This window comes from Bos mutus, chromosome 13, assembly GCF_027580195.1.
Source record: "Bos mutus isolate GX-2022 chromosome 13, NWIPB_WYAK_1.1, whole genome shotgun sequence".
NCBI classification, from domain to species: Eukaryota; Metazoa; Chordata; class Mammalia; order Artiodactyla; family Bovidae; genus Bos; species Bos mutus.
Genome location: NC_091629.1, coordinates 37,472,271 through 37,497,508, shown reverse-complemented (window position 1 = coordinate 37,497,508; position 25,238 = coordinate 37,472,271). Strand labels below are relative to the sequence as shown.

Genomic DNA, 25,238 nt, shown 5'->3' with positions numbered 1-25,238 from the left:
ATTACCCCAGATTACATGGGTCCCTCGCTGCAAGTATGCAGCCCCCTGAGCTGGGTGCTCTCACTCTCTCCGTCCTGGGAGACACAATACATAAGCCACTTACTCTCAGCCTTCCTTTCTCTTATCCTAACCACCTTTCCCTACTCCTCAGGCAGAACTGCCTCCTATTTATTCACATAGCTGCAGTCATTCTGCTTCTAGGGACTGGAAGCCTTCATAAGGGCAGAGACTGCCGCTTATCACATCTCTAGTGTCTGAGAAGCAGTATGTACTCTAGTATGACCATGTACTTATACTAGAGCATAGCAGATGTAAATAAATTATTATATATAGGATGGATAAACAAGTCCCTACTGTATAGAACAGGGAATTATATTCAGTCTCCTGTGATAAACTATAATAGAAAAGAATATTAAAAGAATGTATGTGTATAACTGAGTCACTTTGCTATATAGCAGAGATTGGCACACATTGTAAATCAACTATATTTCAATTTTTTAAAAAAAGTCTAATTTCTGGAGGATGCTTGGAAACAGGCTCATAAAATTCCGGGTATTTTGTATCCCTTTCCAGGAAGTGCCTGCCTTTCCATAGCTCATATTGATTTATCCTTATGCCTAGTCTGCTGGCCTCAAGTTTCTCGATAGAGCCCATTTTGTTGGACGATTTGAACACTACTTATGCCCATGAGTAATGAGATGTGAGACACCTGCTTGATTTTTTTTTTTTTTAATTATATCCCTGTGAACTGTGGCACAGGTTATGTTTTGAAGTACAAAGTTTATCTTGTGGTCTTCTGGCTACTGGACTTGGAGGAGGTAATACAATGCCCGTGAAAGTGGCCTGCTCTAGGTAGCATATGAGTTTTAGCTGTTAGAGCCTGAGAAATGTGATGTAATCACCAGTGTCATTTTCTGGTCTCCGTTTCCTCTTCGCCTGATATGTGAGAGGTGAATTCTCTGGCCTCCAGCACTTGGGAGGGCTGAAATCAGTGACTTGCGGGGCCCTGGCTGAGGTCTGCGGGAATGATGGTGCAGAAGATGACACGGGTGTGATTCCCCCACAGCACCTTAAACTCTGCTGACTGTGGCTTCCCTCAGGAAAACGTGGCATGGCGTTCTCATCTCACGGATGAGAAAATGGAGGCTGAGCGGTTCAGGGACTCACCCCCTGTTCGAGCCAACTGCCCATCATACTCGGTCTCAAAGTCACCCAGTAAACCACGGAGCAGAATTGGGGTCTAAGCTGGACCTGACTTCCGGCCCTCTCTTACTCTGCTGCTGCTGGCTTCTCGACAGAAATGCGCCCAGCACATCCAGTGCCCTCCCTCCAGCTTGCTGTGATGTGAGGTCACTGAAAAGAGGCCCAGGGAGGCAGTCTGCCTGAAGGAAGGGACCAGAATTCTGACATGCCTCTCCTAGTTTTTGTGGGCAGCTGGGATTCCTGCATGAAAACATGCTGCACCCTCTCATAAAATGAGCCCAAGGCCCTTGCCTGCGCAGAGAAGTGCTGTTTGTCCCTGGGACATGTCGCCGTGTCCCCCACCTTCCATTCCGTCACGCTCACTGATGTGTCTGCTTCCTGTCCAGCACTGGCATCTTAACAGACAGGCCCCTCCTCAGATGTCTCCTGACCTTAGCTTATTCTCCAGAGCAAGTCCCGCAGTCTTGGGTGTCCCCACCCACCCACCGACTAAGGGTGCTTTTTCACCTTTTGTTTTCTTTCCCTGGATTCTCATAACCTGAGCTTAACAGTTATGTAGTCATTTTTGCAGAGTTGTTTTCTTTTTACTTCAGTTGCCATAGTTACCAACTTTGTATATAAAATAATCATCCCCACCCTCTGTTACCCCACCAGAAGTCTCACTGTTTTCTGATGTGGCCTTTGCAGAAGGAGTCTGATGGCTTTTTAATAGTTTCCTTTCTGGCTCTACCATCAGCAAACATTTCGTGGTCTCCTTTTTATGGATCTTTACTCTAGAGTCTAGATTGATCAGGGCTCAAATCATTGCTTTATTTTGCAGTCTTTTTAGATAGATCCTCAAGCCGCTAGAGCTGATGACCTAGAAAGAGGATTAGGAGATGGGAAACAACTGGTTTAAAAAAAAAAAAAAATCCATCTGCCCTAAACTGGTTCTACCTGTATTGCTTTTGATTGTGAGCAATATAAACAAATTATATAATTACAGGGGCAATGTAGTCTGTCAGATGATGGTCAAAAACCTAAAGCTTTTGCCTTGTCCATCTAGTCACCTTCTTGCATCAACCTAAAACTCCCAAACCGCTGGCTTTTTGTTGACTGTGTGCCTTGGTGATTTGGGGGCTTAGTGGGGTCTCATCTGAATCACCTGTTCTCCTTGTAATAAAGTAAATGGTAAAAGGAACCTTCTGGCAGAGATTTGTGTGACGGGGTGCAGCCTTCATTTTTGGTAGAATGAAGATACCGTGTTAGGGGTCAGAGGACTTGTCATGAAAGATCCGTGTGACCACCCAGGGCAGGCCCAGCCTCCTCATCAGCAGGATGAGACACCTGCCTACTTAGGCTCAAGCTATTTGGGCTCTTGCAGTCATCAGATAGCTTCCTGCTAAGGTTTCAGTGAACTGTCACTGCTTTATAAAGGATATTGGGATTTGTCTGGGTGCCAGTCACCAGCTTTCCTGGAGTTTCTGTGCTTCAAAAGGAAAGACTTTCTGGAGAAGGCAGAGCTAGAGTTTCAAGCCCACACAACTTGATTATATCTTATACCCACTTCAGACTTCCTCATTACACCTCTCTGGTCCTTTTGTTCCTGGGCTTCATTATCCATCCCATCTCAGTGTAGAGTTCCCATCTGGCTGTTCCCCTGCTGATTTACTGCCTGTCTCTTAGGGTCACTCAAGTCCTGCCCCTTTGGACTTTTTAAGATCTGGTGACTCCTGCCCCCTCTTCATTGTTCATAAAACTTGACCTCGATGCCGATGCACAACTTAGGATGCTTGCTGTTTTAAAGATCTATTCTCTTTTTCAAACTAAACTTCATAGAGATGGGCCTATCACGTATCTAACTGGTGCTTGATGTGTGGGGGGCTACCAGAACACACTGAGTGAAAGATATCTGAAATAACATTGTAGTGCCATTCTAGATACGTTGATGACGAGAATCCTGTGCAAAGCAGGGAGGGATGGAGGGACGGCCTTTGGCCTCGCATGGGGTAACAGACGTTTGACGGTCTTCTCACGTGTTTTCACTCATCGCAGCAGCAGCCCTGGCGTATGCTACCTATTTGGACACAGGATAATGAAATGCAGTGGCTCTGCAGTCATAGATTTGAGTCTGTGCACTCTTAAGTCTCTGTGAGCCTTGGGTTCATTCCATTAGATGGGCCTACTTTTTTCCTTCTACGGTGCTGGTAAATTTTGAATGGAATGTCAGGTGCCTGTATTGGTACTGTGCCTCACACATGGCCATTGACAGGTAAAGAAGCAGAAGCGGAAACTGGGCAGGGTGCACTCCTGGCTGATCAGCGGTAAGCCCGGGTTCCCTTCTCGTGTTATCCCTGACTCCCCTGAGTGAGTAGAGGCGGGCCTTCTTGTGTAGTTAGCCCCGTGCCAGTCCCGCTGGTCCTTGGATCAAAGCAGTCAGCACTGTCGCTCCTCCTCCCGTGTGCCGCATCTCTGTAGTCTGTACGTGGTGTGACTGTCCATCTCACTCAGGCTCTTTCTGGTCTTCCCTTGATTTAGGAGAAAGGATCCTGGGTTATGCTGAGGAACCCTGCTATCTCTGGTTTGTCATGGAGTTCTGTGAAGGTGGAGACCTGAATCAGTATGTCCTGTCCCGGAGGCCGGACCCAGCCACCAACAAGAGCTTCATGCTGCAGCTCACAAGCGCCATTGCCTTCCTGCACAAAAACCACATCGTGCACAGGGACCTAAAGCCAGACAACATCCTCATCACAGAGCGGTCTGGCACCCCCATCCTCAAGGTGGCAGACTTTGGACTAAGCAAGGTCTGTGCTGGTCTGGCCCCCCGAGGTAAAGAGGGCAATCCAGACAACAAAAATGTGAATGTGAATAAGTACTGGCTGTCCTCAGCCTGTGGCTCAGACTTCTACATGGCCCCTGAAGTCTGGGAGGGACACTACACAGCCAAGGCTGACATCTTTGCCCTGGGCATTATCATCTGGGCAATGATAGAAAGAATCACTTTCATTGACTCTGAGACCAAGAAGGAGCTCCTGGGGACCTATATCAAACAGGGGACTGAGATCGTCCCTGTTGGTGAGGCGCTGCTAGAAAACCCAAAGATGGAGTTGCACATCCCCCAGAAACGCAGGACTTCCATGTCTGAGGGGATCAAGCAGCTCTTGAAAGATATGTTAGCTGCTAACCCACAGGACCGGCCTGATGCCTTTGAACTTGAAACCAGAATGGACCAGGTCACATGTGCTGCTTAAAATTCAGGGCAAAGCATCTTGGGTGTTTTTCAACTAGGTGAGTGTACCTCTGTTTGCTCTGCATGTGCACTTCCTGGACTGCTGGATTCCTCAGACTTGGCCCTGAGGGATGGGAGGAGAGATGGGGAATGGAGTTGGGGGGAAATGCAGGGTGGAAGAGAAATAAAGTGCTCGATACCACAGATTCCTCCCAAGTCTCCATGAGGAGTCATGGGATTATTTGAGTACAAATTAGAAAGTCTAGAGAAGTTTTGAGTGGACACTGCATTTGAACTGAGTCTCTTAAGATTTTTAGAAACACTTTTTCTCAATAAATGCTTACTGTAGAAAATGTGCAAAAGTACAGACAATTTTTTTCAGAATAAACACTGTCCCCAGTTTGTATTCTTCTACGTGTACATCCAATTCTGCATAGTTTAGATCATGCTGTTTTAGGTTTAGTTTTCTGTTCTTCCATTCAGTTCTAACCTGAACATTTCCCCATGTCATTCCTTGAAAGCATCCGTTCAGTTCAGTCAGTTGTGTCCGGCTCTCTGCAACCCCATGGGCTGCAGCACATCAAGCTTCCCTACCATCACCAAATCCCAGAGCTTGCTCAAACTCATGTCCATCTAGTCGGTTATGCCATCCAGCCATCTCATCTTCTTCTCCTCCTGCCGTCAATCTTTCCCAGCGTCGGGGTCTTTTCCAATGAGTCAGTTCTTCATATCAGGTGGCCAAAGTATTGGAGCTTTAGCTTTAGTCCTTCCAATGAATATTCAGGACTGATTTCCTTTAGGATTGACTAGTTTGATATCCTTGCAGTCCAAGGGACTCTCAAGAGTCTTCTCCAATACCACAATTTGAAAGCATCAATCCTTCAGCACTCAGCTTTCTTTATAGTCCAACTCTCACATCCATACATGACTACTGGAAAGTAATTGATGCTCCATTATAGGTGCCATAATGTAATTATTCTCCCACTTCAGATAGCAAATGGTTTCTTCATTTTAGATACTATAAACTGTGGGTGAGTGAATTCTTATAGAGAAATCTTTGCTTATTTAACAGATTGGTGGTGGACTTTAATTTGTCAAGTACTGTGCTAGGCTTTGGAAAAATGATGATAAGCAAAATCGGAAACATGCCCCATCCTTGGGACTTCTGCAGCTTAGTCAAGGAGAGAATCATTAAATCATTATTTATCATAGTTGCTTTACGATGTAAGGAAATTGACCTTCCAGAGAATGGTGCCCAGAGACAAGAGTAGGGAACTGGAAGCAGAGGGGAGCATTCGGGTAAAAGGCCTAGTCTCTGCAAGGGAGCTGAAGCCAGCGGCAGCCTAGCAGTTTGGGGTAGTGAAAGATGAAGACAGGGAGTAGTTGAGGGCCTGCAAGAGCAGGAATAGAGCTGAGGTAAAAGCATATGGAAGTGTATACCAGGAACAGCAGTGGGAGTGCAGTTGGACCAGAGTCTGAGATGTGAGCAAAGGCACAAAGGTTAGAAATAAGGTGAAATATGGGACCCTGGAATCTGACCTTAGTAGGCATTTGGGAGCCATCTATAAGCTGGAGCAGAACAGTGCATTAAGAACTTCAGCATGTGCGTGCTGATTTGAACTGGAGTTTAGAGGACCAGTTGGACCAATTGTTTGATTCATACTAGTAAGAAGATGTTGTTGAACCTAAATGGATAGCACTGAGGGTAGATGGATGGATGCCCTGGATCTTTGGGGCAGAATTAGCAAGGCAGCTGGCCAGTGTGGAAATAAGAGATACTGGGAGATTGATATACTTGCTGGCTCATGTATTGGTCAGACTTGATTTATTTTCCTTAAAGGGAAAAGAAAAGGACATTGATCACCTTGAATGCCAGGTATTTTCACATGTACCATTTTGTTTCATCTTTGCAGCCCTGCAAAAGGTTAAGTTTACCTAAGATCCTAGTAATTTAAAAATAGGGGCTTCCTTGGTGACGCAGTGGTACAGAGCCCACCTGCCAATGCAGGAGATGTAGGTTCGAACTCTGGGTCGGGAAGATCCCCTTGGAGAAGGAAGTGGCGACCCACTCCAGTATTCCTGCCTGGGAAAGGCAATGGACAGAAGAGCCTGGTGGGTTACAGTCCATGAGGGGTTGCAAAAAGTGTCAGACACTAACTACTTAGCGACTAAACAGCAACATCTTACTCACGCCCCCTCCTCCCCAGACCCTTTTTTTCTTAATAGCAAGATGGCAGGCTGAAAATAAGCTAGTCTTAGATTTTGCTGAAGCCTTGAGAGGAGGTGATAGGTAGAAGCCGATCCCTGTGGTCATGAGCAAGGAGCCTCAGCACCTGGGGCACAGAGCCCTCCCTTACCCGGGTGGGTTCTTAGTCCCCTCTTGCCCTTTGTCACCCTTAGATTTCTGGTTGGAGTTGGTTAATGCTGAGTCAGTGAACTTCTCAAGTGAGTCACTCCAGGTTTAATTCTTCCATTCCACAAACATTTATTATCTTCCAGGTGCCAGGCCACTTTGTCCTACTGCCTAGCATTCTTAAAGCTAGGTTTGGGGTAGTACCATGTTCGAGCCTAAAAAGAGTTGGCTGGACAGTACTTTAATGCTGGCAATTCCCACCTCATCTTTTCCACTTTTAAAAAACTGCTTAGAATTCAAGTGTGCCCTGGGGTACGAAGAAGGTCATCATTGGAAGAGGGACCTGAATTTGGGTTAGGGTTATGGGGTTGTCCTAACTAGTTGAAACTGTGGTTCCCATTTGGACACCCACCCTTGGATCTGTGCTGCGTTGCAGGGCAAAGTTAAAGCTAAATAGGAGTATTGTTTCAGGTAGGAGAAATAAGTGACCTTGAGAAAAGATCGGGAACATAGTTATGGCCAAGTGTCCCACACTCTGACAGCTAATGAGGACAGGGGTTGGTCAGTGGTGCCTGTCCTGCTCTGTTTAGCTGAACACTTAGAATTTGGGCCGGATTCAGGGCACAAGTCTTTGTGACCGGGAGCTGAACCTTGTGCCACAGGTTCAGATCACTTGTGGTATAAATGAGTATCTGGCTGGTTAGAGAATCAGAGGCTTGGGCTGGGAAGATCTGTAGAGTCTAAACTCCCCTTTCTGCCAATCAAACTTTATATATAGATGGAGAAACTAGTTCTGTATATTCATTCAACATATTTATTGAGAAACTGTTTGCCAGGGACTATTTCGGACCCAAAAGATAACATTTGTGAACAAAGCCAACAAATTCTTGCAACTGTAGAACTTATATTTCCTGGAGAGATGAACAGACATAACTGTTAGCTATGGGTTAGCAGGGCAGGGTCGGGGTGGAGGTGGTGTAGACCAGGATAAGTGAAATTAGAATGCAGAGAGGTGAGGGATGGGGGTGTACTTCCAAGTGGAAGAGATCGGGGTAGGTCTCCTTAAGGACGGTGACTTTTGATCAAAGGTTAGAAGGAGTTGAGGGAGTAAGGCACTAGGATTTCTGGAGGAAGAAAATCTCAAAAGCAATAACCATTATAACAGCATGAAGGCTAGACAGAGTGATCAGGGAGGTGAGTATAGGAAAAGAAGCTGGAGAGAGAATTCGGAGTCAACTGAGAGTCCTTGGACTGCAAGGAGATCAAAGCAGTCAATCCATCAACCCTGAATATTCACTGGAAGTATTGAAGCTGAAGCTCCAATTCTTTGGCCACCTGAAGCGAAGAGCCAACTCATTAGAAAAGACCCTGATGCTGGAAAAGATTGAAGGCAAGAAGAGAAGGGGACAACAGAGGATGAGATGGTTAGATGGCATCACTGACTCAATGGACATGAGTTTGAGCAAGTTCCAGGACAGGGAAGCCTGGTTTGTTGCAGTCTGTGGGGTCACAGCATTCTTGCCTGGAGAATCCCAGGGACGGGGGAGCCTGGTGGGAGGCCGTCTGTGGGGTCGCACAGAGTCGGACACAACTGAAGCGACTTAGCAGCAGCAGTGGGGTCACAAAGACTCAGACTGAGCAACTGAACAACAGAAGAGACATTGTAGGCCACTGTAAGGATTTTGGCTTTTAATCTTCAGTAAGATGAAAGGTCATTGATGTGTTTTCAGCTGTGTGATATCTGATCTTTTGAAAGGATCACTGTAACTACTGTGCTAAAAGTAAACTGGAGGGGGCAAGCGAGGGGATAGGATGGGAGGTTACTCTGATAACCCAGGTGAGAGATAAAGATGGCTTTGAACAGTGGAGCAGGGAAGATAATGATCGGATTTGGGGTGAATTTTGAAGTCAACCGATGGATTTCGTGCTAGGTTGAACATAAGATGTGAGAGAAAGGAATTAAGGATGACTCCAAGTTCTTGGTTTCGTAAACCATTGGAAGGATAGAGAGGATCAAATGAGATGGGGAAGAACAGGTTTGGGTGGAGGAGTTTAGGTCTTGATCATCTGAAAGTTTGGAATGCCTGTTCAGAATCCAAGTACAGAAGTTAAGTAGGCAGGTGGAGGAGTCTGAAGTTCAGGGGAGAGAGTGGTCTAGAAGTACAAGTGTGGAGATGGCCAAGGATGTTTTAAATGTTTCTTTCAAATGAATAATTTAGTTACATGCTATCGCACATAATTTATGAAAAACAACTTTCCAAAAACATTTAGTGAGTTGTTCAGTTGCTAAATTCTATCCAACTTTGGTGACCCCATGGACTGTAGCCCACCAGGCTCCTCTGTTCATGGGATTTCCCAGGTGAGAATACTGGAGTGGGTTGGCTTTTCTTTCTTCAGAGGATCTTCCCAACCCAGGGATCGAACCTGCATCTCCTGTATTGCAGGCAGATTCTTTATTGCTGAGCCACTGGGGAAAGCCCATGTTTAGTCAGTAGGGTGGCATTGTTTTCTATTTTTGCAAATCAGCATCTGCTTTGATAGTCAGCTGAATTCTCATTTGCTTCCGCTGTGTACCCTGGTGCTACATCACTCATCATGTAACTTCTGGAAAACTTCACCATATACTTATAAGAGAATGAAAGTGAAAAAGACAGATAACTGAAAAGTTTTGTCTTCATGTATTGCCAAGCAGCAGAAGAGATTTTGATGCCTCTTCCTGTTACCATGATGGGGAGCTGAGAAGTAGGAGAGACTTAGAAGAAATTATTCAAAGTTCCAGATGAATGGTCAGAACTTGTGTGACTTGATTCCTGGCCAGCTTTCGTACCAAACCTGTGGTCATGGATCACATTCTAGCTGCATAACGGAAACCCGGTTGTCCCAAGTATCAGCATGATGAAAGAATGCCTCAGCAATCTAGGACTGTAGATTTCAGAGTAATGTTTAAATTGGGGCTAAATGGTTTCAGTGTTTTGCAAACCTTGAATGGAAATACACTTTGGATTGGAAACATGGGATTCCTCTTAAAGGAGTGTTGCCTCGTGGACTGTCTAGAATTGAGTCCCATCTGTGCTTTTTAGGCTGTGTGACCTCAGGCAAGTTATTTACCTCTCTGGGTTTTATCGTCTGTGAAATGGAGTAGATCATATTTATCTGAGTGAGGCTGTTGGGGGGATTGCAAGAGGCTGTGAAAGTGCCTTGTATAAACTGTCTAAATGAAACACTAAACGGTAGAGTTTTAGATACCCACTTGGGCTTGAGGTGGAAGCATTGTCTTATCTCTGAAGACAGTGGTCTTTAGTTGCCTTGCTTCTGAGGATTACCAAATAAATAGTTTCTTTTTTGAAGCAAAGCTATAGTCAAGGCAACTGTCCAATAGCTTGTTCCAGAAAAATATATCTATTTTGTAAAAGGTTATTCAGTGATGGGTCCTACTACTCCCTTATTTGTCACCTTTGTTTAATAATTCGTAATGGTCCCTACCAGCCAGCCAAAAGCCTTACCCAAAGCAGGAAGCCAGCCAAACTAATGTTCCAGGTGCCACCGCCCGCATGTTACCAGGGAGGGTGTTGAGGGATAAGGGACTCTGCATTCACGGCCAAGTTTGCTGTCTGATACACAGACCTCAGTTACTAGGGCCTTTTGAAGCCAGGGCCTTGAATGACGTTATGTGGAGTGGGCAGTTCAGACCTGAAGAAGGAACTCAGATGTTGGTAGATCTGAGGGTCATAGAAAATGTTCTTTGTACCATATGCTATCTTGGTGGCTGCTCCACATCAGAAAGAAATTGAGCCTAATTTCTTGAAGTAATGTGTGCGTGTGCTGAGTCTCTTCAGTCATGTCCTGCTCTTTGTAACCCCATGGACTGTAGTGCGCCAGGCTCCTCTGTCCATGGGATTCTCCAGGCAAGAATACTGGGATGGATTGCCCATTTCCTCCTCCAGGGGATCTTCCGCACCGGGGGATCGAACCTGGCTCTCTGACATCTCGGGCATTGGCAGGTGGGTTCTTTACCACTAGCGCCACCTGGGAAGAGTAATGTTGAAATAATAAATGATGTATTTTTCACTGGCCTGAAGTCCTAAGATGTGGCTCTGGGCTGCCATGCTGGGTATCCGGTTGGCCGCTTGACCTGGCCTTCAGGTTTCGTTTCTCTTTTATGAATTTGAGGTTTTTTAACACGGCGCTCTAGTTGAGCCCCTTCGCTGGAGGTTCAAAAGTTTTATCTGCTCATCTCACAGGCAGCAGCATGTGCTTACACTAAAGCTGTAGAAACCCATTCAGATTATTTTCTTCCTTTTGGCTGTAATTAAACCCAAATTATGTCACCTTATAGGTATCAAGTTCATCAAAAATAAGACTAAAAACTTTAAAATGGGGGGGGTGCAGTATTTAATGTGGTTTGTTTTAAATGACAAAGTCTTCAAAACTTTGTCTTAGGGTAGGAGTGGGGCTATAAATTTTTGAAAGATTTTAAGTGAGTGGTTGAGAACCCAAGACTAGATTAGTGTCCAGCCTGCACCCGAGAGCAGCTTCCTGACCCAAGCATCAGAACTAACCCAGGAACTGACAGGCCTTTCTCTCCCAGGACTGCCCTCGCTGTGGGAAGAGGCAGGAGGAGACCATGGACAACACTTAGCTTCTGAGACCTCCACTCAGAGCATTACTTCCTGAGTCTAGAAGTCTCAGGCTCTGATGGAGCGTAGCAGTGCCAGAGATGATGATGATAATGACCATCCCTGGGCCGGGTGCTTTATGACCATTATTTCATTTACTTCTTTTCAAGTAACTTCCTGCAGCCCACAGAGCTTGTAAGGGTCAAAGCCTAGGTTTGAACCTAGGTCTAAATCCATAGCTTTAGCCAATGTGTATGGAATTGTGTATACATCTCAAATGTTTTCAAAATTGAACAAACAACTGAGCATCATGTGTAGATTGCACTGCTGCCTCCCTAGCACCACACATTCTGAGATGAGTAACCTGGTCCTGAGTGCCTGGCACTTAGTCAGTTTCCAGTTGGGAGGTGGTTTCTTCTACTCTGAGAAAGTTCAGAGTGTGCTGGTAAGCAACTAGGCAGCCCAGAGGACAGTGAGCAAGGAAGGCTTCTCAGAGTCAGTGCAACCACTGAAGAGACCAAGGTCTGAAGTTTGGTTCTCATACCCCAGAGGCGCATCCCTTTTAGTATCTGGGAGAATCTTGAACAGCCCTGAGAGAAGATGGGAGGAACAGAAGAGGAAAGTGCCAACCTCACCCTGAAGTAGATGATTGAAAGTGAAAGTGAAGTCGCTCAGTCGTGTCTGACTCTTTGCGACCCCGTGGACTGTGGCCTACCACGCTCCTCCGTCCATGGGATTTTCCAGGCAAGAGTACTGGAGTGGGTTGCCATTGCCTTCTCCAGGGGATCTTCCCAACCCAGTCTCTCCCACATTGTAGGCAGACGCTTTACCATCTGAGTCACCAGGGAAGTTGAAGTAGATGATTAGGTCCTTGGAAAGAATGGAAGCTTTAGTTAAAGTAGAGAGATGGAGGCAAGGGTATTTAGACAGTGACTGTTAATCTTAGGTTCAAGCAGAACTAGAACTGCTGAGCCTCTTTTGAGTCCCTGTCTATCAGTGGGGGCCCCAGCCTTGTCCTACCCTGTCTCACTAGCTTTTACAGAGATGTGGGAGCAGAGGGGTGTGGGTTTGCTTCTCTTTTCCCCGGGAACGTCAAGCTCGGGGTTCACTGAAGACCTGGTAGCTCCAGGTGCCGCCAGTATGCAGTGTGCAGGCTGCCCCTTGCTCTGCATCCGTCTGCTGGTGCTTCTTGGGAGCTTCAGTCGGGGAACGCTGGTGGTAGTAAGGCCAGGCCGCTCCCTGGGTGCCAGCTTTTGCCCCTGCTGTTGCCCTCTCTGTCTGTTGAGCTCCTGCTGTATCAACATGAGGAAGCTGAGCTGTCTGTTATGTAACGGGATTGGTTGCCCCCAAGGATAATCTGTCCCTTGAAGCTCTGCAGGACATCAAAGCATCCATGAGGGGACAGGCCTGCCCCAGGGCTATTGTTGCTCACTTTCTCCTCCTCCTTGGCATCCTTGGCTCCTCCTAGGCTAGGCAGCATCCCTTTGGGCAAATCAAAATAGCTCTTATAATCCTCCAGCTGTGAGCCAAGCTCCTGATGGTTGAGGTCCTTTCAACTCCCATTTCCTCTTACCCCAGGGACACAGATACTCCCCCAGCAATAGCAGCTCCTGGTTATAAAAACTTGTTTTTCAGGGGCCCTCTGACTTGTGCAGTATCTTATTTATCACATCATCTGGGCAACTATTCTGTTCTCTGCCATCATTCTGTAGATGAGGAAGTTGAGAATTCACTACAGTTCTGAGAGTCAGAATTTGAGACTAGGTACCTGACTGGAAATTCCACTGTTCAATCCTGCCTCCTAGAACCTCTTTAAAAGCAGCTTTGGTGTGTTTATATTTTGAGGCAGATGCTGGGTCCCCGTCCTGTTAGCTCCACACGAGAGGCCCCCAGGTATTAGCATCAGTGCTGCCTGTGGGCATCCTTCATAGCCTGACGGCCTTGGCACAGCACACCGCAGCAGGGCCACCTTCTCCTTCAGGTGAGATCACCTGCGTGTTGATTCCTCTTATGTCACATTGACACAGCCTCAAACATGGGCAGGCGAGGCAAGACTGGCATGGTGAGGCGCCCATAGGACCAGGGGCCAGGCAACGGTAGGCAGAAGCCACACAAGCAGACAGAGGTTAACATTGGAAAGCGGGGGACCCAAAGCACGCCCCAGGTGGGGCAGCAGGAAAGCACAGGCACCGCGGGGACAGGGCAGTCTACACACCAGCACAGGGAAGGGCTCTGATGGGACTCACAGGCATCCTGTGAGTTGTCTCTGATCCCTGGGGCCTGGAAGAAGCCCATTCTCAGTGAGCTTAGGTAAAGGTTGATGAGGATCTAAAGCAAAATGCAAGGGTTACTGAGTTTCTCCCTGACCCATCTTCCAGCTCATTTACTGACCAGAGTGGAGGGCTTTCATGATTTTGTCCTTGTTGTTGATACAGCTGTCTGCAGCCCTGTGTTGAGTAATTTCTGAGGCCAAGTCAGATTGGTGAGCAAGAGCCTTCTTATGGCAGACACTTGCCTAGCAGTGGTCTTGATAGCATAGACCCCACTGTTGTCCTCTAAGACTCCCAAGTTAGCCACGGACTTGAGAACACTTAATTGTAGTAGGCGTGGCTGGGGAGAAACATAGGAAGCCTGCAGAGAGTGGATGGAAAGCTTGCTGGAGAAGGTGGTGCCTTGGGCTGGTTCTTGAAGGTAGATTTAGGGGCACTTTGTAAGCCAGGTGGTAAGTGAGGTGATCACATCTCAGGGTTTGTCTGAAACTCGCCCTGGCACACTGTGGCCTTGTTGAGTATAGGAACTTGGCTGGTGAGGGGAGAGAGGACTGTTGTAGTGAAATCCCCAACTGGAGGGGCATTCGAGACCAGGGCCTGGAGAGAATGCCCAAGGTCTGTCTTGATAAACTAGGGCAGTGGCATATAAGCTCTCAGCCCCTCTTTTCATTTCCGCTAGTGAGTCTTCTGTGATTTTACAGAATCAAAGGAAATGGAGACCTCCTTCAGCATTTCTAGGATTCAGAGGCATGGCAGGCCTTAAAACTGCCTGCTGAGTTTAAAATAAATCAATACCATAAAATACTGCAATGAATTTCCTAACTTTAAAGGAATTTCACTTTCAGTTAGAGGTGCCAGGGGAAAGCTGTAACTCAGCCTGCATCGTACACAGGTCAGAATTCTGTATTTTGTCTCTTTGTAAAAGAAAGTGATGTCTGGGGACTCAGGAGGAATGGATTAGAGCCACCCAGGCACACCTTAGGGCATAATGAGGAAGATGAAAATGCTTCTATTTTCCCAGACTGCACAAAGGAGCCAAATGTGGGGCCTGGACAGGTAATCTTATGAATGGTAGACAACCTTGGCTTTTTGTCATTCTGAGACCCGGCCCTGGAGAAGTAGTGGAAAGCAGGCGGGGTATATGGTGTGTCGCGTTGGGTTTTGGTGTTGACCTTCGGTTCCAGTGGAAGAGTCACAGATGATGTGAGCCAGTTGCCCCTTCTGTGTTTACTTCCACCCTTTGGCAAAAAGGAAGCTCTTAAATACCGTGTACAGCACCCTTTTGTGTTTTTCCTTTCTGCTTTTTTCAGACATGTCTAAGACATGTCCTCCCGGAGAGTTGCAGTCTAGGGCAGAGCTAAGGCATGGACAGAAAGAGGGGAGGGCTGTCAGATCTTGGCAGAATGCGTGGCCTTTCCAGCCCAGCCCAGCCTTGTACCAGACGTAAGGAGAGCTGGAAGTCACAACCAAAGACTGATTTGTTGTTAGTAACCAGATTGCAGGCTTGGATGTGATGAATGTTTGGATGGAATCATTTGTTTGTATGGGACAGCAGAAATGAGTGTGAATATACCACACCCAAAACCAAACAACAGGGTGACTTCTACCTTCCCTCCACACACACAAAAAAAGAAGAGTTGCTCGGGAGTTTAGGCCAGTTGCCTAACCTGAAATCCAGATGTCACCACTGACGTGATCCAGAGATCATCCTCCGTCCCCCCACCCTGAGCATCTCGGGGCACCGGCACCTTCCAGGCGTATCACAGAGAGCCTTCGGAAGCACATCACTCCAGCCCGGTGTTTTGGAAGCCCTGTAGCAGGAGGACAGCAGTCCCCAGAACTCCAGTTTCCACTTGCTCTTTAGAATTTCACTGAGATGAGATGAAATGCCGTTACGGTAGTAACAGCACAGGCAGACCCAGGTGCATCTTCAGAATCCGCAGCCTCTTTCTGCACGGCCGGTGGAGTTCAGTGGCGGGAACTGGGAGTGTTGGCTAAGACACTAAGGCTAAGAAGTTTTCTGCTTAACAGATCCAGAATCTGTCCTGTGACACCTGCCTGCTCCTCCTCCCCGGCCCCCGCCATGGCCCCGCAGGAAGCTTGGATCGAGGCCTGAGAACTAGGAGGGGCTGCCGGGTTCCAATCCGGGCTGTCTAATACACTTACCCTAGCGTGGGGCTTTGGACAGGTCACACACAGTGGGTCCTGGATGCCTCGTCCAGAAAACTAGTAGTATGAAAGGACCACTCGGCCCAGCTCCGGCATGTTCAGAGGTCCACGGTGGGTGCGGTCCTAGGAGGGGGACTCCAGATTCTGGCATAGTTTCTTCCTTGTGTGTGTGTCTTGAGACTGAGGTGAAGCCCTGTGGCCTCCTGTCAGAGAGGGGGAGGAAAGCAATTGAACTTCTCCTCAGGCTTCCCAGACCCTGGGAAAATGGGCTTCCACGCCATAGTAACAGTGAGCGAGAGTCCTTCGGGGGAGTAACAGATCGTGTGAGGCCACTGTGGGACAGGAGGTGGCTCTTAGAAGAGGAAGGGGAAGTTGAGGGCCAGCAGGCACAGGAAAGGGAGAAGTGATGGCACTGGAGACGGGCTTCTGTCTCTTGAGTGGAATCGTAGACATAGCTTTGAACCAGACTAGGAAGTTGCACTTACTTGTTCCACAGGCATGTATTAAGCACCTGCTGTGTGCCTGGCATGGGCCGTGGAGATGAAAATTTCTCCTGGCCTCAGTCCATCTAAACCTTAGACAGCTGAGTCTGGGAGTCCTCACTTATAAAGTGAGGTTGCCAGCACTTGCCCGTAGGTTTTTCAGGAGGAGTAAATTGAAAAATTCATGTAAAACTAGCCTAGGGGTGCTGGGCACGCAGTAGGTACTGCACAGCTGTTGAGTCTTGCTGTTCTTTCGTACCAGCTCTTGCTGTGCATAATACAGTAACAGAGAAGTATCTCAGAATGTGTGCAGGTTCTTGTCCCCCCTCTCCGCCCCTGCCCAAAAAAACACTGAAAATGAAACACCTTCTTGGGCTCAAGGTGACCTCCATAGACCCAGGGCCGCCTTCACAGCCTTCATTTGGTGACTGCGTCTTGCTGTATTGTGTTCTTCCTTCTCTTTGTAATCAGCGTCTGATTAGTTGCCTGATGGGTCTAGCTCTTCTGGGTCTTTATTTGCATTTTCACTCTGCTGTAATTATGTCTCAAGAACATAGCATTTTGTTTTTGCATTTACTTTTGCTTTTCAGAGCTGAAAACTTGTGCAGTGTCCTGTCACATGGGTAGGCTGGTTGTTCTGACAAAGAGCATCTTTGTCAGCTCTGGCATCACTTTTTTTTTTTTTTAATAGTTATACATCGGAATCATGATTGTTGGCTATGAAATTGATTTTGAGAGCCACCCAATTTGTAAATTGGGAAATACTCTGTATTGGGGGTTAAGGAAAGGAATACTGAGGAAGGAGGTGAAGAGAGAAGGTCTGTAGTCTGTTGCCTTCGGGTTTCTAAGTGCAAATACCAGAAGCAGAGGGGTGGCCCTTCCCTTAAGTTCAGCCCTTCAGCTGTCCTGTCACACCTTGGTTTGAACTTTGTATAGGCCTTGGAGTGGAGAATGGCCCCACCTGCCTTCCACAGATCTCCTTTCTGGAACCCAAGAGAGCCTGAGTCCTTTTTTGCACTTGTTTAACAAATGCTTAAGAAGAGCTTTTGCAGCTTGCTGCTGGTCTTATATGCACTGTGTTTGCTTCTGAATAGCATCAGGCCTGCTGCAGCCTGGAGCCTTTATCATCTGTCAGGCGTGGTGGGGGAGGTGCCAGGGAGCGCCTTCTCTCACCTAAACTTACTGAGCACAGGCTGTTTGCCAGATTCATCCCCTCCCCATTTACTGTCTTGTTAAATCCTCACATGGGCGGCTTCCTAAGTGCTGTGTCCACCCTGCTCCCACAGGGCACATGGCTAGTGCCCGCCAGCTCCAGGCTACAGCTCGGGCATCCATGCCCTTTTCCATCGAGCTTCCAAAGATGTGGCAACACAGTGGTGTCTCGGTGCTCCCAGGAACTCAGGACCATGTGCTGGCTTTTTGTTGAAGAAGTAGTGGCAACAGTAGGATGTGTGACTTCAGGTGGCCCTTGGAGAGAGGAGAGCAGGCAAGGTCTTCTGAGCAGGAGTGTGAGCAAAGACAGACCACTGGGGATCTGTGGAAGGAGCAGATCTTTGGGTTGGTCCATGCAGAGGCTCAAGTTGGAGAGGAAAGTAACGCCAGTCTGCCAAGAGCCTTGAATGTTGGTCTAAGGAGAGTGAACCTCATCCTGCAGAAAAGGTGGCAGTGGTGTGCACTGCTCGGGTTTTGACAGATGAGTCTGTCGCAGAGATAGAGAGGGAGATGAGATGCTGCACCCAAAAGTCCCTGTCTTCAGAAGGTACAAGGCCTGCCCTGCGAGTAGAGACCCTGTGCTCCCGTTTTTGCTTTTGAATCTGATATGCTGATACACCTAGGTTTGAATCACAGCTCTGCCTCTTATCAGTGAAGTGCTTTGGGCAAGTCACCTAACTTCTCTAGGCCCCTATTTCCTTATCCATTAAATGATGCCCGTTTAACACTGATGCTTACTGTATACTGTTGGGAGGACTAAATGCACAAGAAACATGAAGAGCCCAGTGCAGTTTCTCGCTCACAAGCAGGAGTTCAGTAAGTGGTGGCTGCCTCTGTATAGTTCCTCATTGTGTTTGTTTTTGCCAAATCTCTCAGGCTAATCATTCGTTTTTGCTTCATTTCTCACTAACAATTTGCATTGCCCTTCTTTTCCCTAAGAGAGTGCCAAGCCTTTAGCAAGTGCCCCTCGTGAGTTCCCCTCAACACACTGGGCTTCAGACTTCTTGCTGTAACTAGAGTCCATATGGTCTCCTTTGGCCCAGACCACTATGGGTACGACCTGTGCCGTTCACAACCACAAATTGTTCCATCCCCATATGGTGAGCCTCCTCTCCCCTTTAGCTCTGACAGCTCCTTAGACATCTTCCTCCTGGCTAAGGGCCCAAGAGGTGAGGAGAACTCTCCCGGGAGCCCACCCTCTCCCCTGAGCCCTTTCTCTGCTAATCACAGCAGCCACATCTGAACCCCAGTCTCTTTAGGGGCCAATTGAGGCTGTCGGCAGCTTTCATTTCATCCTCGCACTTATTTAATAAGTCGAGGGGGGCGGAATTAGGGTATCTCCCTAGCTGACTGCCAATTACCAGGGCTGTTTCTGGAGACAAAAAAGTTCCCCCTTAGTTTGTCTTGAATGAGTTCCACCTGGACCTGTTCACCACCTGAGCTGGTTTAGGGAGATCCCCAACCCCCAGACCCTGACAGCCCAGTGAATTCTCCAGGCCAAAAAGACTGGGTTTAATTGGATCTGGGTCCTCAGACCCAGGTGGGTGACTGCACACAGATCCATAGAGACCTCTAAATCGCAGAATCTTAGGTCTTGCCCCATGGTTCTTCTTTTCGTACATTTGGCAAACATATAAATACTAGCAGCATGCTTCAGGGAATGAGAAGGTTTAAGACAGTATTGATCAGGTCAGCAGTGGTCACACCACAAACACTGCTGTAATATGAACGAGTCTCCATGCTACAGTTGCATGGTACTCTTGGCTGCCCTGACTGAATTTGGGACGTTCCTGAGATAAAGATGCCTTGTGTTTGCATCCACACACCATCCTGGCTTTAAGCTCTGCTCACTCCCTGTCTCCCTGTAGCTGTGCCTTTCTGTATATTGGGCCTGCCACTTGCTGCCATGAGAGCATGGGCCCTTGTTCTGCTGCATGGGGCACAGCTTGAGCTCAGCTGACTGACGTGCATAGAGCCCACCTCCTCTTAGTGACATTTGTCCACTGTAAGGGCATCTTGGGTTCCACTTGAAAGCCTGTAGGAGACGGGCCTCACCATCCCACTGCTTTGTGTGGAGGGGCCCCAGTGCAGGAGCTGGAGTCGCCCTCCCACCCTGACCCCCAGCGCACAGTGCCCAGTCCTCCTTTGCCTGAGACGCCCCCATGCTGCCTTCTAGCTAGAGGGTTTCCTCAATGGAGACGGAGCCTACAAAGCTCATCTTGGTTCTCAGCACTCCTTGGGTCCTGGACTCCTCAGACTCTGCGTGTTGAGGATATTTCCCCAGAAGAATTCACATGACTCACATACTCTGAGATGTGTCCTGTCCCTTCAGAAGGGTTTCTGCCCATTCTTGAGGTTAGAAGGACCCCTGGTCCCAAGCCCCTCAGCACGTGGAGAAACTGGGTCCCAAGAAAAGAGTTTGGGGGCGGGCTTGATGAGACTGGGAGCCAGGTTCCCCGCCTGTGCTCTCGCCACCAGGCGGGTCAGTGTCTCAATAGACTGCCACGTGGGGGTACGCTCCTCCGGTTGTGTTCGTGCTGTCACAGCCTGGGTGACAGTCTGCCTTTCGGAGAACTTACGGGGCACTTGCACTGGATGCGCATCAGTAGGCGAGGAGGATGTGAAAATGGGAGGGATGGTTTCTTAGGCAAAGTGAAGGCCTCTGGCTGCACAGGGGCTGCTGCTTAGTTCCGCACGGGTCTGCCCTGTCCCGCCGCCTGTTTCCACAGTCCATGTCCTCCCAGTGTGGAGAATGGGAGGCGCTAGGTATGAACCCACAGCCTCTTGAGCCATGTCAGCTAAGGGGACTTGCTGGACGTTTTTTGGCAGATGGCTGGGCCTAGAAGAAGGCTACAGCGGGACTTTAAGATCTGGGAAATATGCAGAGTTGAGGCCAAATCCAAGTCTTCCAGTCCTTCTCGTTAACCTTTTACTGTGACTGACTTAGACTGGGGACATTTTATGAAGCCAGGCTGCTCCAGCTAGCCACAGCCAGGTTTCAGGCTCCGTCTCAGTTGACGCAGACTTGTTTGCAGTCTGTGGGCTGTCTTCTTTCCCGTGAGAGCCGGCGTTCTGTGGTGAAGTCAGTAAGAGGGGTAGTCGTGGAGGAGCCTCCTGATTCCGTCGCTGATAGGCTGTTGTTGTGTCAGGAAAACCCTTCATCCCTGTGTGCCCACTTCTTTCTGAGGGTATGGGGATACCAGACTGGGGGAGCACAGTGTAGCATGGGAGAAAAACAGCACCAGCCAAACCCCAGCTTGTCCCTTTGCAGCCACTGGAGTCTGGAGAGGTGGCCAGCCTCCTGGGGTGGGGTGAGCATCCATCTTTGCACCTGGCTTGCTGGATGTTCAGTCAGAACTCAACCAGAGGCAGGGGTTTCAAAGCCATATTTTTATGTTAAGCTCCTGTCGTGTTGAATGAATGAGTCCATGAAGTTCGTAAATTAATTTTTTATTGCCATGTGCTAACTCCCAGTTCCTATCAATCACGCAATATTCCAGATCCTTCTGCACTTGGCAACCTGAGAGGCTCCAGGGAAGCACGGAACTGCCCCTTTCCCACAGGAAGCTTGTTTTTAGGGGGTGATGAGAAGATGTGGAGCGTGGTTAGTGGGAGGGTCTCTGGTCATCCTATGCCTGCTCACCAGAGAACAGAGAAGAGTCCCTGAGGTGGCAGGGCCCCTGGGAATGCTTCCCGGAGGAGGCATGCGCCATCTGAGCTGATAGCAAGGGGCAGGGAAGGAAGCGGTACAACCAGACCTGCGGTTCTTGAGGCCCAAAGGAAGATGGATCCTCAGAGCAGGACAGACGCTGTCGCCTCCAGAGAAGACTGACACGAGGCCAGTTCGTCTTGTCTGGAGTTTTTGCCTGAGTGGATAAGAGATGTTGGTTTGGGGGATGTCTTTGAGGCTTGTTTAGGTTTCTGCTGTGTGTCTCACTGAGCCCATCATTGGGCTTCACACCTGCAAAATAGACGTTTCCACACTGTAAGTTGAGAAAACTGAGACTTGACTGAGCTGGGGTGTAAACTTTAGATCTTTCTACTCTAAAACCCAGGCCCTTGACAGAGCACTGACTGTGCCAGTCTGTAACCTGTGCTCTTTGAATGGCACTCCTGCCACACTGGGGACCTGCTCCTGGGCTTCTGCCTTGTTTTGGTCCCCTGGTCAGGACTCAGAGGCCACAGAGTCCAGCGCCAAGGCCTTCCAGGTTGTCTAAACCTGCTGTGAAGCTCCTGCTGGGTAGGCTTTGGTGCTCTCTGAACTTTCCCTTTCCTTGACACCGTGCCCTTTCTGGGTACCTGGAGACATCGTTATCCCATTTGTAGTGTCTGCTCCATTTTCTTTTACCCTGACGATAGGACCTCGACCTCATATGCTGTGCTATGACGTGTCCACAGTACAGTCGTCCCCGGTTTTGCCCTATGCTGAGCACCAGTATTGGCTTAGCCGAGCCTCAGAGAAGTGATATGCCAGAAAGCTTGGCTCCCTGGCCTCAGTCCCTCTGACAGATTAGACACTAGTCCAGGAGCCGCTGACAGCCCCCCATTCTCCCCCTCGCCCCCCCGCCGCCCCCGCTGGCCAGGGCTGGCATGTTGATATCTTTAATGAAAAGCCAGCTGTCCAGTATGTAAAACAAATGAAAATGACTCCTTTTGAAGCTAATCCTGCTTAGAACGAGAGGCTAGCCTTCTGTGACCCGGAGATTACCTTGCCTCTGAGCTTCCCCAGAATGATATGCTGGAAATGAATAACCTGAGCCTCGATGCGCTTATCCATAAAATGGAGATAATTCCTACAGGGTCCTTTGCCTGAACAAAAGGAAGCTTTGTATAGCAGGCCTTGCACGGTCTAGTTTTTCACAAACATCATTAACTGCAGTGCTAAGACCACCAGCTAGGACGTTGGGAGAGCTTAGGTAAGGGTGAATTCTTGGCTTCCCACCCAATGACACCACGATTTGTGTATGCCAGTCAGGTGACTATTTTCTGATAAATACATGAGAGGCAGAGAAGAATAGAGAGAACCAGAGTTTCAATTTGAATCCCAGTCAACCCTTTACATCTTTTTGGTTTTTATTTCAAATCCTAAAAGGTGATTCTGTTAAAGTGCTGCACTCAATATGCCAGCAAGTTTTGGAAAACTCAGCATTGGCTACAGGACTGGAAAAAGTCAGTTTTCTTTCCAATCCCAAAGAAGGGCAAGGCCAAAGAATGCTCAAACTACTGCACAGTTGCACTCACTTCACACGCTAGCAAAGTGCTCACAGTCCTTCAAGCTAGGCTCCAATAGTACGTGAACCGAGAACTTGCAGATGGATTTAGAAAAGGCAGAGGAACCAGAGATCAAATGCCAACATCTATTGGATCATAGAAAAAGCTAGAGAATTCCAGAAAAACATCTACTTCTGCTTCATTGACTACATTAAAGCCTTTGACTATGTAGATCACAACCAACTGTGAAAAATTCTTAAAAAGATGGAAATACCAGACCACCTTACCTGCCTCCTGCGAAGCCTGTATGCAGGTCAAGAAAAAACAATTAGGACTGGACATGGAACAGCACACTGGTTCAAAAATTGGAAAGGAGTATGTCAAGGCTGTATACTGTCACCCTGCTTATTAACATATGCAGAGTACATCATGCAAAATGCTGGGCTGGATGAAGCACAAGCTGGAATCAAGATTGCCGGGAGAAATATCAATAACCTCAGATATGCAGATGACACCACCCTTCTGGCAGAAAGCGAAGAGAAACTAAAGAGCCTCTTGATGAAAGTGAAAGAGGAGAGTGAAAAAGCTGGCTTAAAACTCAACATTCATTTGCAGCCAGTTAAGCCGACTGTGCTCTTTTCCCCATAGGGGCCCAGTGTGCAGTGGCTGCAAATAGCAGCCTCCTTGGTAGTGTATGCAACCTGCTGCCTGTACAGGTTGCCCTAAGGGACCTTGGAGACAACTCTTCCTAGTGGGCATTCATGACTGGCCTGCTGTTTCCCAATCTAGACTCCAGACAGGTATGCGCGGTGCCTTTGGAAAGCCCCAGGGCACAATGGCCAGGGTCCACATTGGCCAGGTCATAATGTCCATCCACACCAAGCTGCAGAACAAGGAACATGTGATTGAAGCCCTCCGCTGGGCCAAGTTCAAGTTCCCTGGCTGCCAGAAGATCCACATCTCTAAGAAGTGGGGATTTACCAAGTTCAACACGGATGAATTTGAGAACATGGTGGCAGAAAAGCGACTCATCCCAGACGGCTGTGGGGTCAAATACATCCCTAATCGTAAAGAATCCCAAAGAATTGATGCCTTTGAACTGAGGTGCTGGAGAACACTCTTGAGAGTCCCTTAGACAGCAAGAAGATCAAACCAGTCAACCCTAAAGGAAATCAGCTCTGAATATTCACTGCAAGGACTGATGCTGAAGCTGAAGCTCCAACACTTTGGCTACCTGATGGAAGAGCTAACTCATTGGAAAAGACCCTGATGCTGGGGAAGATTAAAGGCAGGAGGAGAAGGGGATGACAGAGGATGAGATGGTTGGGTGGCCTCACTGACTTGATGGACGTGAGTTTGATCAAATTCTGGGAATGGTAGAGGACAGGGAAGCCTGGCGTGCTGCTGTCCATGGGGTCACAAAGAGTTGGACACAACTGAGCAACTGAACAACAACCACCCTTTACCAACCATTTAACCTTTTACAACTTGATATGTAACCTCTTGAGACTAAAATCCCTCATCTGTAGGAGAGCCTTTTTCATGGATAGATGTGTCTGTAGAGTAGAGTATTGTGAGGACTGTGGCTCAGTTGTTCCCCACTCAGCTTAGCAGCACAGAGCAAGGACTCTTGTGTTTCAGATTTCTAGGTCCCTGGACTTCAAAAATCCACCTTTAGGCCTGAGCAGGTTGAAAGGTGCTGAGGATACCTTTGCCACCATCTGCCTGTCCTTGGGGCAAAGGCGTGGCCATGAAAAGCTACCCTCCCCGCTCCACCACCACCCTGCCTGGCCTTATTCTTAAATTTCCGTTATGAAAATACAGTGAGTGAGTGACGTTGCTCAGTCGTGTCCGACTCTTTGCGACCCCATGGACTGTAGCCTACCATGCTCCTCCGTCCATGGGATTTTCCAGGCACGAGTACTGGAGTGGGTTGCCATTTCCTTCAGAGGATCTTCCCGACCCAGGGATTGAACCCGGGTCTTCCGCATTGTAGGCAGACGCTTTACTGTCTGAGCTACCAGGGAAGTCCATTAAACAACTTGAAAACATAGAAAGTTCCCAAATTAAGCTTTGACTCCAGATGAGTTAGAGAGAGGAAGATAACTAATAAGGTAGAGAGCTCCCTCCATGCCCCACTGCTGGGAATCCTCACCCCTCACAGCTGACCCCAGAGGGCAAATAGATTCCCTGTTTGTTAGGAGGGAAAAAGAGGTTTGGGTAATGTAAGTGGCTGAGGTGAAAGTGCCAAGTTAAAGTGTAGCTGTGGCTCCCAGATAGTTTTCAATCCTGTGATTGCCAGACTTACATGTTTTGAAGGACAGTAGAGTTTAAAAGCTGAGAACTGGAGATAGGAGATGGAAGACAACTTTTTAAACCACTCCCATTTACTTTTCATTATCATTTCATCAAAGAAGTGACATTTTGACCAACATAGGAAGGCCATACCTTTAGGATAAAGGGTAATCGTCTATTCACCCGGCTGTTCCCAGTCTGTGAGCCGAGGACTAGGGG

General features: G+C 48.0%; 1 protein-coding gene and 1 non-coding gene across 2 annotated transcripts in view; both read left to right on the top strand.

The window, feature by feature from the left end:
- Positions 1-25,238, top strand: part of STK35 (serine/threonine kinase 35) — a 43,405-nt gene that overhangs the window by 9,188 nt on the left and 8,979 nt on the right. The window contains exon 3 of the mRNA XM_070381334.1: positions 3,721-4,470. Within this exon, the coding sequence (XP_070237435.1) occupies positions 3,721-4,433 (713 nt within the window). The 3' untranslated portion in view covers positions 4,434-4,470. The remainder of the gene's footprint in view (positions 1-3,720; positions 4,471-25,238) is intronic.
- Positions 23,334-23,468, top strand: LOC138990614 (small nucleolar RNA SNORA70). The gene has a single exon (XR_011466737.1). It is a non-coding gene; the product is annotated as a small nucleolar RNA SNORA70 (small nucleolar RNA).